The 14,348-nt window shown below is 32.0% G+C and overlaps 2 protein-coding genes across 2 annotated transcripts; both read right to left on the bottom strand.

Annotated features, from left to right (window-relative positions):
- Positions 1-751: 751 nt before the first annotated feature.
- Positions 752-2,037, bottom strand: SRS3 (SHI-related sequence3). The gene is made up of 2 exons (XM_021117514.2): positions 1,728-2,037; positions 752-1,204 (listed from the first exon to the last, which is right to left on the bottom strand). Exons 1-2 carry the CDS (start codon positions 2,035-2,037, stop codon positions 813-815), a joined length of 702 nt encoding a protein of 233 aa, XP_020973173.1. The 3' UTR covers positions 752-812.
- Positions 2,038-11,590: 9,553 nt separating this feature from the next.
- LOC107628852 (uncharacterized) lies at positions 11,591-12,606 on the bottom strand. Its single transcript, XM_021117981.2, has one exon. The coding sequence runs from the start codon at positions 12,487-12,489 to the stop codon at positions 11,944-11,946; it is 546 nt and encodes a 181-aa protein (XP_020973640.1). The 5' UTR covers positions 12,490-12,606; the 3' UTR covers positions 11,591-11,943.
- Positions 12,607-14,348: the final 1,742 nt, after the last annotated feature.

Below are 14,348 nucleotides of genomic sequence, written 5' to 3' on the forward strand. Positions count from 1 at the left end.
AATGTTGCCACCAAACGGCATAATTAATCTCTCTCTCTCTCTACTAGTTATGTTATGTACTAACTACTAATATCATGTATGCTACTAATTAAATCGTTGTTCCTATCTAGAGACTTTGGGTTTGATGCACCCTATATTATAGTCTATATTCTATAAACATGGCACCGTCCGAATCGTGTGTTCATTTCACACATCTTCGGTGATTATTTTCCCTATATATATATATATTGCTTAAAGTTGGCAAAGTACATGTAGTAGCAGAATGGCACGACACGAAGAGTAGGAACATTATCATTAACATTAAAGATTAAAAGATTATATAAAGCGTATCACCAAAACAAATAGAGCAACAAGACAAAACAAACAGCAGAAAAACAAAACCTACTTATTATAGGGGCATGGGCATGTATACATTATGCTACATCATCCTACAGTAGTACTATAGTGTATCAAATCACGTAGGTACATGTGTAACAAATGAATAATGTATATAAGTTGACCCAGTCTCCAAGTTTCAACTAAATTAACAACAACAACAACAATAATAATAATAATAATAATCTCCTTCATAGGTTCTCATTTATTTATTAATGACTTTGTCTCTTAATCCCTTTCATCTTGCTAGCTACTTCTAGAAGAAGTTCTAAAGATAATAATATACATGAGATGAAGGTAGCTTAATTAGTTAGCTGAATTAGAGTTCCATGGTAATCCTTTTTGAGCATCATCACAATATCGTCTAAGTTCCTATAGTCACGTTTTTCATATGATGAGCAAGATATAATAATAATTAAGAAACAAATTAAATTTAATCAAGGTTTAGGAGGGTGTGAAAAATAATATGGCATAGCAGGAGGCCTAACAAAAGAAGTAGAAGAAGATGATAGAAAAGGCTGATCATGAGGAAGAGGAGGAGCATCAATAATGGTTGGAACATTATTACTACTATTACTCATCATCATAAGGTTGAGATTATTAGTATTACTGTGTAGGTGATCAGCATGATGATGATGATGATGATGAGGGTCTATGGAGTTTGATGGTGGTGGTTGATGAGGGCCTTGATCATAAAGAAGACCACTGAAAACATGTCCTCCAATGTTGACAGATGTTTGGTACGCAATTTCATTAACACTTTCATCCATGGAACGCACCCTAACGCATCTGAATATTGCCACCGAACTCATACTTGCTGGAAACTCCTCTACACATCATATACCAACAGTCCAACAATAATATTCATGTTACAATCATATTCATCATATAAATATTGTTCTTAATTAAACTTTGATGAATTAGTATGACAATAGTAGGAAATCAAAAATGTTATATGCACGTAAAAAAATCATTTACTAAATCAGTTATTATATATTTATATATAAAAATATGTATAATTTAATTTATTTTTAATATATATTTTACAGCATAATTAATTTTAATAATTGATTTTAATATTTATATAGAAAGAGAAATGACCTCGTGATATAATATCATAATTTTGAGGACAAAAAATTTAAAATTTGATATTTATTAATTATAAAGGAAAAGTTTAAGTATAAACTAAATAAAATAAAAAAATTTTATACAAATTTCATGCAAATCCAAAAAAATTCCGGGTGAGTTTAATTTTGTGAAAAAAATAATTTTATTACAACAATAACAAATAAAAGTTGGCATATAATATAACATTGCTAATAAAATGAGTTGTATGTATGTATGTATGTTACCTGATGATGATGAATATGGGGTGTGCTTGTGCCTTTTAGGGATATGTTGATGATGAAGGAAGTGTAGATTTGTAGTGAGAGAAGAGTGATGATGATCCATGAGTAGTAGTGATGATGATGAGGATGATTTATGGCGTCTTCTATCGACAGGGATCCAAGTGCTTCTAACATGGGTTGGGCAGTGGAATCCTTTGTTCTTGCAGCAAGTTCTGCACCTTGTGTATGAGCAATCTTTCTTTGCTTGGTTCCCACAGTCTGAACACTTTGAAGAAAAACTACTATTACCCTTCAATGCTTCTTGCCCTTCCATATTCGATGCCTTTAATTTCCTCTATAATCATCCCCTTCAACAATTATATTCTACTATATAGACTCTACTACTCTACTACTTTATATATAATATCAAAAAACATACCATACACGGCTTAAAAAATGAATTCACCTAATAAATATTGGTTACAACGAAGACTTTATAATTGTCTTCGTGTGAAATATTTCTTTTTGACTCTTAGATGATGGATTGATGGTTAGATTTTAATATTTATAAAAGTGTTGTCTTTGTTTAAAGTGTGGCTAAATAAATAAGTCACATTTTTAAACAAAATATCTTTATGAAAAGATGTTTTGTCATTTTTATTTAAGTAGTTATCATAAATATTACTATTAACTATATTATTTATGAACTTAATTTTAATGCATTATTGTGTAAAATATTTTATATAATCGTTTAATTATATTTATTTCTTTTAATAGTTATTTATACAATTAATATAAAAAATAATTATTTTTAATAACCTGATGTTAAGTAATCTAATATACCTGTGATTCAAATGTAGTTTTGTGTAAATTAAATAAAAATATTAAAATAAGAGATTAATAACCAACAAACTTATGAAAAAATACTTTTATTAATAATAAATAAGTAATACATACAAGAACTAAAAATATAAGATGATAATAGAGAATAAGTGTTGAGACATTTATTAATATATACCACAAAAAAAATAAATTAACTCTTTTAAAATGAAATGAACTTAAGTAGACCTTGTTGTTAGATGTTCCAATAAAACACTCGAAGGATAACTTTTAAAAATTTTTTGTATCTAACTGATAAGAAATGAAAAATAATGAAAGAACCAAAAGATAACAAGTGAAAAAATATAATTTCATAAAATTTTCAGATAAATAAAGCTTTCTAAAAGAAAAAAAGTTGAGGAAAATCTTTTTATATTCTCAAGTCATTTTAAAAAGAAAGTATCTTGATCAATAATTATAATATCATATGGGTAATGTTAAGTAGACAAAAAAAGTCAGAATTTGTCTTATTTAACGTTAATTAATTGTCACAATAATTAATGAATGCTAAATAAAACAAGTTATAGCTATTTTTTGCTGATTTTCTTTGGTTACCAAATATTTCCGATATCATATTCAGTCGATTTTTCTTCTTCCAAGATCATTCATTAAATGGGTAATTGACAAAGGATACTTTTGATTATTCTCCTATTATTTTAAGTTTCTTTAGTTAAAAATGAGTATAGAAAAAAATGAAAGTCTAGGGGTCAACAACTTTGTTAAATTCTGCCCAACATGTAACAAAAAAAAAAAGTGAGTTATTAGATGAAATTTCACACCAATCTCACACCATTAAAATTATCATTGATAACTATTTGATGTTTACAAATCACAAAAATTGATGGCCCTTAGCATTCCTCTAAAAAAAAATCCACATCCACAAGTTAAAGGTAGGCATTATTCGAAATGTTTATGTCAAAATAGTGCATACCTCTAGATAAAAGAGTTTTATGACATGTGACATTAATAAAAGAATATTTAATTTAATTTATTTTTAATTAAATGATATTATCTATACTTTAAATTCAACTAATCAACTTTACTAATTGAGTTCTTATTTAAAGAGAAACTCAACACATGTGAGTGTTTTTTTGAATTTCATCCTTTTAATTCAATACCTATTAAAAAACTTTACTCTCTTTTTTTTTGTCATATTTTGAATAATCTCATAATTATTCATACACAATCAATTTATATCTTTGCTGTATAATCAACGTGTAAATTTATTTTAAACTAATAGTATATTAAAATTAAATTTATAATCTATATATTAAAAAACAAATAATAAATAAATTATTTATATAAAATATATATTAAAATATAAAATATATAAAATAACTGATGTATTTATATATAAATATACAATAACTCATTTGACAATTTATTTTTAGTGTATACATAAATATTTTATTAATATTCTTAATAGTAAGAATAAATAGATGTGGCTCACTTATAAATAAATAAATAAATAGAAGTTAAGGTGCCAATCAATAATGGTGGAGATAGAATAAATTCTACTCTACATATTGGAGTAAATTCCACAAAGGCATGGAACTTATTATTGTAGCAAGAAAATTTAATGAAAAGAAAATGATAGTAGTAGTAGAAAGGTGAGACAAGTTCGTAAAATACAGGCACATATAATAATGGCTAGAGTTTATGATGGTGATTTGGAACAGATAGTAGTCTCGACTTTAATTTAATTTGCATCTGTCTATCAATATATAATCTAGGTATAGTACTATACGGACATGGACAGTAAATTAAAGTTGACACCTTGGTTTGGTATGTTAAAGATTCGTCCCATCACTTCACAAGTGCCTCACTTAGACTTTGACCTACGTTTACCGCCGCTTAAAGTTTAAGAAACCTACTTTCCAACGAGTGAAAAATAAATCATTCAAATTAAGAGTGGGTTGGTCAGACAAAATTGAAACAAAGGGGAAAAGATGTCACTTTTTATTTTTCATATTGAAAAAATTAATGTATTCGCTATTATTATTTAAATTTTGAGTGTTATTCAGAGATATGAAAGATAACTACTGTTAATAAATCGAAGAATCTTATTTAGTATGATATAAATTGGATGCTAATTTTTTTTAAATTCTTAATTCTAATTCACCAATTTGAGTTTTTAAACTTTTTATTTTTTAACTACAAAATTTATTCTTAGAGATTTGGGGAAGCAATTACTTACTTAGATGAGTGTGAGCTGCCTTACTTCGTCAATCCAGTCTCTTTGAGGAAGTCGGGCAAGTGGTGAAGGCCAAATCTTTTTAGATTGGACCTTTGAACTTGGTTAGACCTGACTTAAACTTTGGGTCAGAGTATGAACAGATGTCATTTTCTAAAATAGTCTATTATATATGTTGTATCGAACTTTGAAAGATTGGAAACACCATAATTTTTATAATTTAAAAAAAATAAATAAAAACACGACAATGTCATTTAACATTGTCAAAATTTTAAAAAATATTTTCTAATAAAAATGTTAATGACTTTTGCTTTTAAATTAATTAAAAATACGTTTTAAATAAAATGTTAGTGTCATTTTGTGTCTTCTAAAATATACGAAAAAGTTATAGTAGAATTAAATTGACGTAAAATCAAATAATATAGTATAACACATATCTTTGATCAATATTAAAAAAATTTAGTCAATTTTCTAGTAAATTGAGTAAGTTGCAAGAGATAAAGATAAGATTCGAAAAATCAAAACACCTAGTCTTGCTTTACAGTATGCAACGAAAAAATTATGATGTCAAATTAGCTTTGAGAAAATCGTGATTTAGAAATCAATTTTACGTTGATGGATGTGAACAAACACAAATACATATCACTCTAGGACAATAAACATACATTTCCGTGATAAAAAAAAGAAGACAACACAAAATTTACGAGTACTCACTCAATTCTTATTCAATTGCTACAGGTAATTATCCAATTTGGTGTTAGGCGAATTTTTATCAACACTAATTTTTAGACAGAACAGAGCAGAATAAGATTTTAGGTGTACTTACCGCTACTTGTTCTGATAATAATAATAATAAACAAAATTAAAAATTATATATTCATCCTTGATATTATAGGATTTTTTATTTTATTAAATAAAATAAATATAATATTTACCAAAATAAATAATTTTTAAAAAATTTACCGAATTAAATTCTCTTGTCATATCTTGTTTACAGTGTAAACGAGATGACAATGTGTATATTTCGTTTACACTGTAAATGAGATATGACACGTAACGTAACACGTGTATATCTTATATACGCACTGTTATCTCGTTTACACTGTAAACGAGATATGACCCATTCGCGCTTATATATAGAAGTCATTTATAGCATACTTTTGGGTTTCAGTTTGACTTTGTCAACATCTTTCTCCCCTCTTTTAACCCTTTCTGACTATACCTTCGACCCAAACGGTGATGGCGCGCCAAGTGGGGAACGACGGGGACATAAACAGGCTGAACGAGACGACACATTATGCCGGGGCGGCCGACTTCGAAGTTAGTTTCGTTATGGTTGTTAAGTTTAATGATGTTGTCATTGTTAGAGTAGTGATGAAGATCTGGAACGTTGGTATGTGTTAGGAGTTAGGTCTGTAGGCTTAAATTAGAACTCTATCCACTTGTGCTAGGTTGGTATGACATAAATATTATTAGTTTGGAACGCTGTTATTGCTATGTTGTTAGTAGTTATAAATTTAATGCCATTAGAATAGCGTGTATGACACTGTAACCCGTTAATAAATTTTGATATTTTTATTTTATTTGACGTTTAAGACTTTATTTTGTTGTATTATATTGTTTAATTTGTAAAAACAGTAATAATAGAAATAATTATTCTTGGGACTTTTCAGAGATAATAAATATTACCGAAAGTAAAATTAATTTTTTAAAATGTTAAACAAATAATTTATAAGTTATAATTGATTTTATATAATTTAAATTTTATTTCTGTTTGTAATTATTCAGAGGCTTCGCCTCCTGTTGCCCCCGCGAGTGAGCTATACTTTACTTCCACCGGACGCCATCGTCTCGTATCTGGCTGAGGCCGGATTTGGCGACACCGTGCTGCTGAGGGATTTTACTTTTGACAATTCCCTCATTTCGGCACTGGTGGAGCGATGGCGTCCACAGACACACACGTTTCATCTCCCGTGGGGTGAGGTCACTATCACCCTGCAGACGTGGCGTACCACCTGGGCCTACACGTACATGGTAACCCCGTCGGGGGGTGTCTCCGTGACTTTGCTAGGTGGTACCATACGGAGACGTGGGCGTTGGTGGAGCAGCTCCTCGGCACAAGGCCTCCCTTGGCAGCACATCAGGCGGCTTAGAGGAAGGAGGCGTTCACCCTGAAGCTTGTTTGGCTACAGGATCGTGTCCGCCAGATGTCCTAGACAGATGATTCCGAGACCCTCCGACAGTACGCCAGGTGTTATATCATGTTACTGATTAGAGGGTATCTAATGACCGACAAGTCCAACAATATGGTGCACTTTCGCTGGCTACCGCTGCTCCGGGACTTTGCGGAGTGTAGAGCGTTTTCGTGGGGCTCGGCTGTGCTGGCCTGGACGTATCAGTCCCTATCTTTGGCAGCTCAGGGGGCGTCACGGATATCGCTGGCTGCATTCCGTTGTTGATGTCCTGGATCTATCAGAGATTCCCCTAGTGGTGGCCACCAGATAGAGGTGTCTACCAGTATTCGTTGGCTGCGAGATGAGAAATATCTTTTTTATGTATTTGAGTTAAATTATTTTTTCAAATATTCTGGTATGTTACTTAACGAACAGTATATGCTCTCCTTCGATGTGTTAGGTTGGTTGGATTGCCACAGCAGAGCATGGATCAGCATGAGACCAGGGTCCTACGTCGGAGGGTTTCCCTTGACCGGCTACGGTTCGACGAGGTTAGTTGTAATATACGCACATTTTTTATTTTGGATAACTAGATAGATATCGTATACATTAGTATGCTTGTTATATGGATAATTCGAGAGATTTCGTCTAATAATTGTGTTTGTGTTATACTGAAAACTTTCTTTCTTTAGTTTGCATGGAGAGTATACGATGACCCCTCCCTGTAGGCTTTGTGTCCGCCCTGGTTTCGTGACGAGGAGGAGTGGGGGACATGGTTGTCAGCCGTCCCGCTGTTGTGCTTCAATATCGTCCGTTTTCACCACGTTGATCGGGTGAAACGGCAGTTCAATGGAGAGCAGCAGATACCAGGAACCCCGGTAAATCTTGATAGGTGAGATTGATGCTGTATTTCTATTTACTTATCTGCTAAAAGAGCTCAATTATTATGACCTAAGGAAGAATTTAACACACCATTTTCATTGACAGGTACCTGACTACTACTAGTCGAGGTGAGGATGTATGGTGGCCGCTCAAGCTGAAGGAGCGGTACGATAGATGACACCAGAGGTTTGAGCCCGGTCGCCGGATCACTGTGTAGCACACATGACGGGAACATCCAAAAGACTTTGTCGAACATGCAGCAGTCGCGCGCTAAGAGGTGTCCTTCGTAGTACGGTTTGACTTGTAGGTCACATATGGTGCCCGGGAAGCAGCTCTGCAGTGCCTGAAGCAGCTTCGGCACCTTGTTGTACGACTCTTTCCAGTTACCGTAGATCCGTGCAATGACCTTCTGTTTCGCAATTCACACCTTTCTGTTCGAGGATTTGAAGTGATAGCTTGCCTGCACCGCACCTTGCAAGACCGGGATACTAACAGACGGGTTGGACTGAATCAAGGGTAATATGACTCTGCTTATGAGACTGCTATCTAACTGACGATGGTCTTGAGACTGGTGGGTGCCAGACAGCTGTGTGGTCCACCAAATCTCCAAACTTCCCTAACCACCACATAAAAAAATTTATTCTTACACGACATCTCTACCGGAAATAACATATAAGACAAAACTACTCAAACTCACAATTAAACTTGAACTTACCAGTATCCGAGATTCTGACGAAGAGCGACACGGAGGCTACATTGACACCCACTGCTGGCTTGACGGCACTGCATATGGTACTTTAAGCGGTCGGACTCGATCACCCGGTACTCACCACTCCTACAAATACTGTAGTTCTTCACATCTTGAAGCACCGCCTCTCGGCTTATGAACCTGTGTCCGACCCGAAACTATACGCCGCCGTCCATGTTGTAATCTACACCATAGCTGTCCTCCACTGGGTTCCTCTCATGCATGGCGTCCAGATGTAGACTGTGATAGTGACTTGGCACAGCCGATAGCGCCGGAATTGGATGAGGTGGAGGCAGCACATGGCGCGGCGCAGCCCCCGCAGGTGTCTCCGGCACAAACTCATCCTCATCGCCACCATCGGAAGACTTAGTGTCTGCACTATCCGCCACGTAATCCTCGTCCGACTCCTCCTCACCCTCCTCTGCCTCATGCTCCGGAATCGCGACACGAATGGGAGGTGGTGCGAGAGGTCCGTCGTCCTGCACGTAGGTTTCCTGTACGGACGACCCACTACCACCGTGACCCACCTCGGCAGCCAGCTCCATTACCTGTTCACACATGATCCTCCATGAATGTCGAACATCAGTCGCACATGCTCGTCTCCGTAACCGGAAAACTCCATTTTCCATGGGTGCCAGCAACCTATACGCCACCCTTCCGATTTTCCTCCCTTCGCTTGTGTCCCACCGAGCTTGCTCAATATCAAACTCTTCAAATCCGACAACGTCTCCACACGCTGAGTGTGAAACAATATCGGATCCTGACACTCAAATGTCACTCTGTTGTCGCCATTCCTCATGCGACAATTGGGATAAAGAAGCACAACTATGAATGGATTGTTACTGGTCATTCAACTATGTTTTTCATATAAATAAGAGACAGAAGAAGTATATGAAATGTGTGTGAAGAATACCAAGGGTTACACATCCTTTTATAGAACCTGAACATTTGTTATATATATATATATTTACAGTGTAAACGATGTAAACGAGATGACGTTTTTACATATGTCGTTTACACTGTAAACGAGATATACACGTGTCCGTCTGACTTACGGTAAAAATCATCTCGTTTACAGTGTAAACGAGATATGGTAAGAAAATTTAATTCGATAAATATTGATAAAAATATTTATTTAGGTAAATATTACATTTATTTTATTTAATAAAATAAAAAATCCTGATATTATGTGACTATTATTTTTTAATTTAATTTATATTTGCATGATATTTAAAGTTTTATAAATTTTAAAATTTAATTTATATCATCTCTCCAAAACAGTTAACCAAATAACCAACCATACACTAAGGCTTGGTTTGTTAAAACTTTTTGGAGAGGTGTTTGTACTTTTAAAAAGTATAAGCACATCATTTTGCGTTTGGTAAATTAAAAAGACCAAGTGCTTGTGCTTGCAATTTTTAAAAGTTAGGGGTGCTTTTGAAAGCACCTAATAAGGAACTTTTTAAAGTTGGCTTGTGCTTTTTAAAATTTAAAAGTCTAATATAATCTCATATGTTAACTAATTTTCAAATTTAATACTTGCATTTATATTTATTATAATATTTTTAAATTTTAAAAGCTATTTTACCAAACGCAATTATTGTTACTTGTGTTTATTGAAAACTATTTTTAATTTGATTTACCAAAAATAAATTCTACAACTTTTATAAAGTCATCTTTTAAAAATTAGCTTTTACAAACTACTTTTAAAAAGTAAAAGCTTTACCAAACTAAAGGTTTGTTTGGGTGAGCTTTTTAAAAAAGATCTTTTTTCGAGTTATCTTTTTTTAAAAGATCTTATAGAGAAGTAAAAGTAATTTTATGTTTGGATATGTCATGTAAAAAGGTCTTTTTATCAATCAATTATGTTTGGGTATAACAATATAAAAGTACTTTTTTGTTTATTTATTACATGAAAAACATCTTTTTTTTATTTTACTAGTGCTTTTACTTTTACTACTAGAAATTTGCCAAACACGTTAAAAAATAAAAAAAGATATTTTTTCATTGAAAAAAGATCTTTTTTTAACAAAATAATGGCACCCAAACATGCACTAAGCCTATATCTATTACTTCTCAATGACGGTGCCGTAATCTCCATCATAACATCATTCCGTGACGGCTTACACTTGGCATATTTGTTACTTGTGCATTACTCCTTCTTCTCATTATTATTATAAAAAAAAAAACTACTAATCATCTTCCCATTCCCCTAAAGGGACTATATTCATAATCCCGTACAACTACTTCTACTGAAGAATGCCTATTGCCAATTGCTGTAATATGAAATGAATGTATAAAATATCAGAAACTTTTCGGTGTAAATAATTAAGAAACTAAGAAACAGTCCCATCCTTTAGTTCTAAGGGCTAGTTTAGATGTCATTAAATTATTAAATTTTTAATATATTTGGTACATGTTTTAGTAATTATAAAACAATAAAAAATAAAATTAACTTTTGTAGAATCCGCAATATTCATCTTTTACAAACTTGCTCATAAAAATATAGTTTTGAAAATATTCCTAAATAAAATAAATATAATAATTACATAATACATAGAATACAGATGAATAAGCTGTTTACATCAATGATCATCCTGTTTCTTGTTCGGAAAGTGGGACTTGTGTGTCTTGGATATTTGAGATCAACTCAAAACCTCTTATTTATAAAGAACTATTTTTAAGAGAGATATGATTAATTTATTTATATAGAAATGCTTTCCATTTTTCTTATATATTCCCGTGGGCTCAATATATCACAGAAAAAGTCTTCATCCTTGATAACATGTTCCCTTCAAACTAAGCACTATGCAGGCAGAGTATTCCATGAGATTAAAGGATTGAGAATGTGATCATTTTGAGATTATTAACCCAAACTAACTTCGCCATTGGTGAAAATATCACCTCATAGTTACAGATTCAATGTTAGATGTGATTACTTACCAACAATGCTTGCAAATATCAAACTAATAGTAATATCTGAATTAGAAAAAGTGCATACACATTCACATTATTAAACTCAGTGTTATTGCCTGCGGATCAGAGATGGATCTCAATTGAATCCCTTTAACAAAACATAAAATAAAAAAGATTAATTAACCCCCTTAACTTTCAGTCAAATTAAAGGCTAGGAATGATTATTCAACTAAGATATACATTTAGAAAATGGTACCCACGTTAAAGAAATTCATTTACATAATACATACCTAATCCTAAACAACACAGCCATAAATATTCAAATAAACACAAACTAAGCAACAGTTCAACTAAAATCTAAATAGTTAAACTAACTAGAGAAACCAGCAACCCAATTCAAAGCCCTAATTATTGAAGAGCCCTCCAATTAGCAAATTGGATCGATAATTAGTAAGTGTGCTTAAGACCTAAACCATGCTTACCACGCACACACCCTGGCCTTGTGTACAAATAAGGGTTCCTCTTTGAATTGTTCATTTTCGAACATGCCCTTTTCCCTAATTTCCTCATCCTCTGCCTCTCAAACCTGTTCCCGACATTCCAAGGAACAAGCTCATCATCCAAGTCATACCCATCGTCATCATCATCATCATCTTCGTCGTCAACACATTCAACCTCTTCATCATCGTCGTTGTTATCACGATGACCGTGATCATGATCAACAACGTCACGACGAGGGATGAAATTGCCAATTCCTTCAATTGGGTCAACATTAGGGTAAGAAATGGGGGAAGAATCAGCGTAATTGAATCCATCATCAACAATATTACCATCATCGCATTGTTCTCCCCATTCTTCTTCAACATCAAAGAGATCAACAAGTTCCCACTGCGAAAGGGTATCTTCGTTCACATCCAAGAACCGAACTTGATCAAGGATAAGGAACTGTGTCTCCATCAAAGACGAAAATGAAGATGATGATTGGTTTTCCATTGTTATCACAATAACCCTCTTTCTTTTCTCTGTTTGATTTGGATTTGGAGTGGAAAACTTAAACTAAGGAGAGTAGTTTTTTGGGATTGGGTTGTGATTGTGTGATGTATGTTGTGTTTTTTAATTTTTTATATAAAAAGCTTTACTTCTTCTACAAGACTATTCTGTCATGTGGAACAAGGTGACAACGTGGTCCAACCAATGAAAATTTGCCAAGTGGTCACCAATGTATTATTTTTATATTTTAATAAAAAATACAATAATAATTATTCTATTTTGTTAATTAGATAATTTTGTGTAAAATATTTTATAATATTATTTTATTACAATATTTGGCCCTATTTTTAGTCTCTTTAGGTATTTAATAATTATTTAAATATAGTACTATTTACTCAGAAAATATAAACATTTTTGATGAATTATACAATAGAGATGTAAGTTTATAAATTTTTTTTATGGGATGAAATAGTATTTAAAAAATTATAACTCACATTTTAAATAACAATAATATAATAAAAAATAACTACAAAAAAAAGTTATACTCTCTATACAATTTTAATCTGTCCAGTAAAATATCCCAACAATTTGTTTCCTCAAAATTTAAAAGAAATAAAACATTTGTGTCAACCATTATTCAATCAAACGTGCCTCCCAAGTCCCAGCTCTGAAGAGAGGACTTTTATTGACTTTCACACACTTTCTTCCTTCCTTCCTCAGCTCACGGGAAAATTATGAAGGAAACAAATAAAAAAGAAATTTAGCTGGAAAGTTTTGTGGACTCTATAGTCTATAGTATCATTCCAATCTTATTATTTAAATACATTAGCTTTCTTTTTAAAAATTTAAAAATAAAATAGAAAAATTATTATGACAAAGAAAGAGTATAATAAAAGTTTGGTCTCTAGTACAGAAAAATGGCTTGAATGTTGGGATACAAAAGTTATAAAAAGTTAAAAACACAGTGGCGGTGAGCGAGGAGGGAATAAAGCGGTTAAGTATTATAATTGACTAATTGAGAAAACAATAAAAATTTTCCTTAGTGTTTTAACTCCGATAATTAAAATAATTCTCATATGTAAATTTGATGGAGGAATTATTTTAATTCACGGTTTACAATTTAAGAAACTATTTTGATTATATATTTAAAACTAGGAGACCAATTTGAATGTCAAATTAAAGTTGAGGGACTATTTTAATTATTATTTTCTATCGGTGTAAAAATTAATGCGTCACATAAATTTTTTGTTAATGACATTAACATAGTGATTGATGGAGATACAATTTAATTTATAGTTTAAAATTGATGGACCATTTTAATTATTTTAAAAACTAAAAAGGTATTTTAATTATTGAATTAAAACTGAAGGATCATTTTAATTGTTATCTCTATTATAAAAAAAATAAAGTATTAAATTAGTCCCTACATTTAGGCATAATCCTATTTTGGTCCTTAAAGTTTAAAGTGTCATAATTGAATCCAAAAAAATTTCATTTTTAGTTTTAATGTAGTCTCATCATGAAGTCAAAGTTAAATAATGAACGAAATATCCTACATAACAGCCGTACAAAAACAAGGCCTCATGGTGGGACTACATTGAAGTTAAAAGAAACTTTTTTAAATTCAAATAAAATATTTTAAACCTTTAAAGACGAAAATAGAATTACGCCTAAACGTAAAAAACTAATTTAATACTTTACCCTAAAAAAAAGTTTAGGACGGGGGCTTCATAAATACTGCCGGAGGGATTTTTTAACTGTGGTTCAATTACTAATGTGGATAGCTAATTTTTTTAAAAATATTATATAATTAATAAAATTTATTATTTTTAGTTAATATTTAGTTTATGTTCTAAATACTA

This window comes from Arachis ipaensis, chromosome B3 (genome assembly GCF_059453495.1).
Source record: "Arachis ipaensis isolate K30076 ecotype BB chromosome B3, ASM5945349v1, whole genome shotgun sequence".
NCBI lineage: Eukaryota > Viridiplantae > Streptophyta > Magnoliopsida > Fabales > Fabaceae > Arachis > Arachis ipaensis.

What these genes read in the sequence shown, in the direction of transcription:
- SRS3 (XM_021117514.2), bottom strand. Translation starts at nt 2,037, where the DNA reads ATGGAAGGGCAAGAAGCATTGAAGGGTAATAGTAGTTTTTCTTCAAAG. An exon ending in CCCATATTCATCATCATCAG is followed by an intron (nt 1,205 to 1,727) that starts GTAACATACATA and finishes TATGATGTGTAG; the next exon opens with AGGAGTTTCCAGCAAGTATG.
- LOC107628852 (XM_021117981.2), bottom strand. Translation starts at nt 12,489, where the DNA reads ATGGAAAACCAATCATCATCTTCATTTTCGTCTTTGATGGAGACACAG.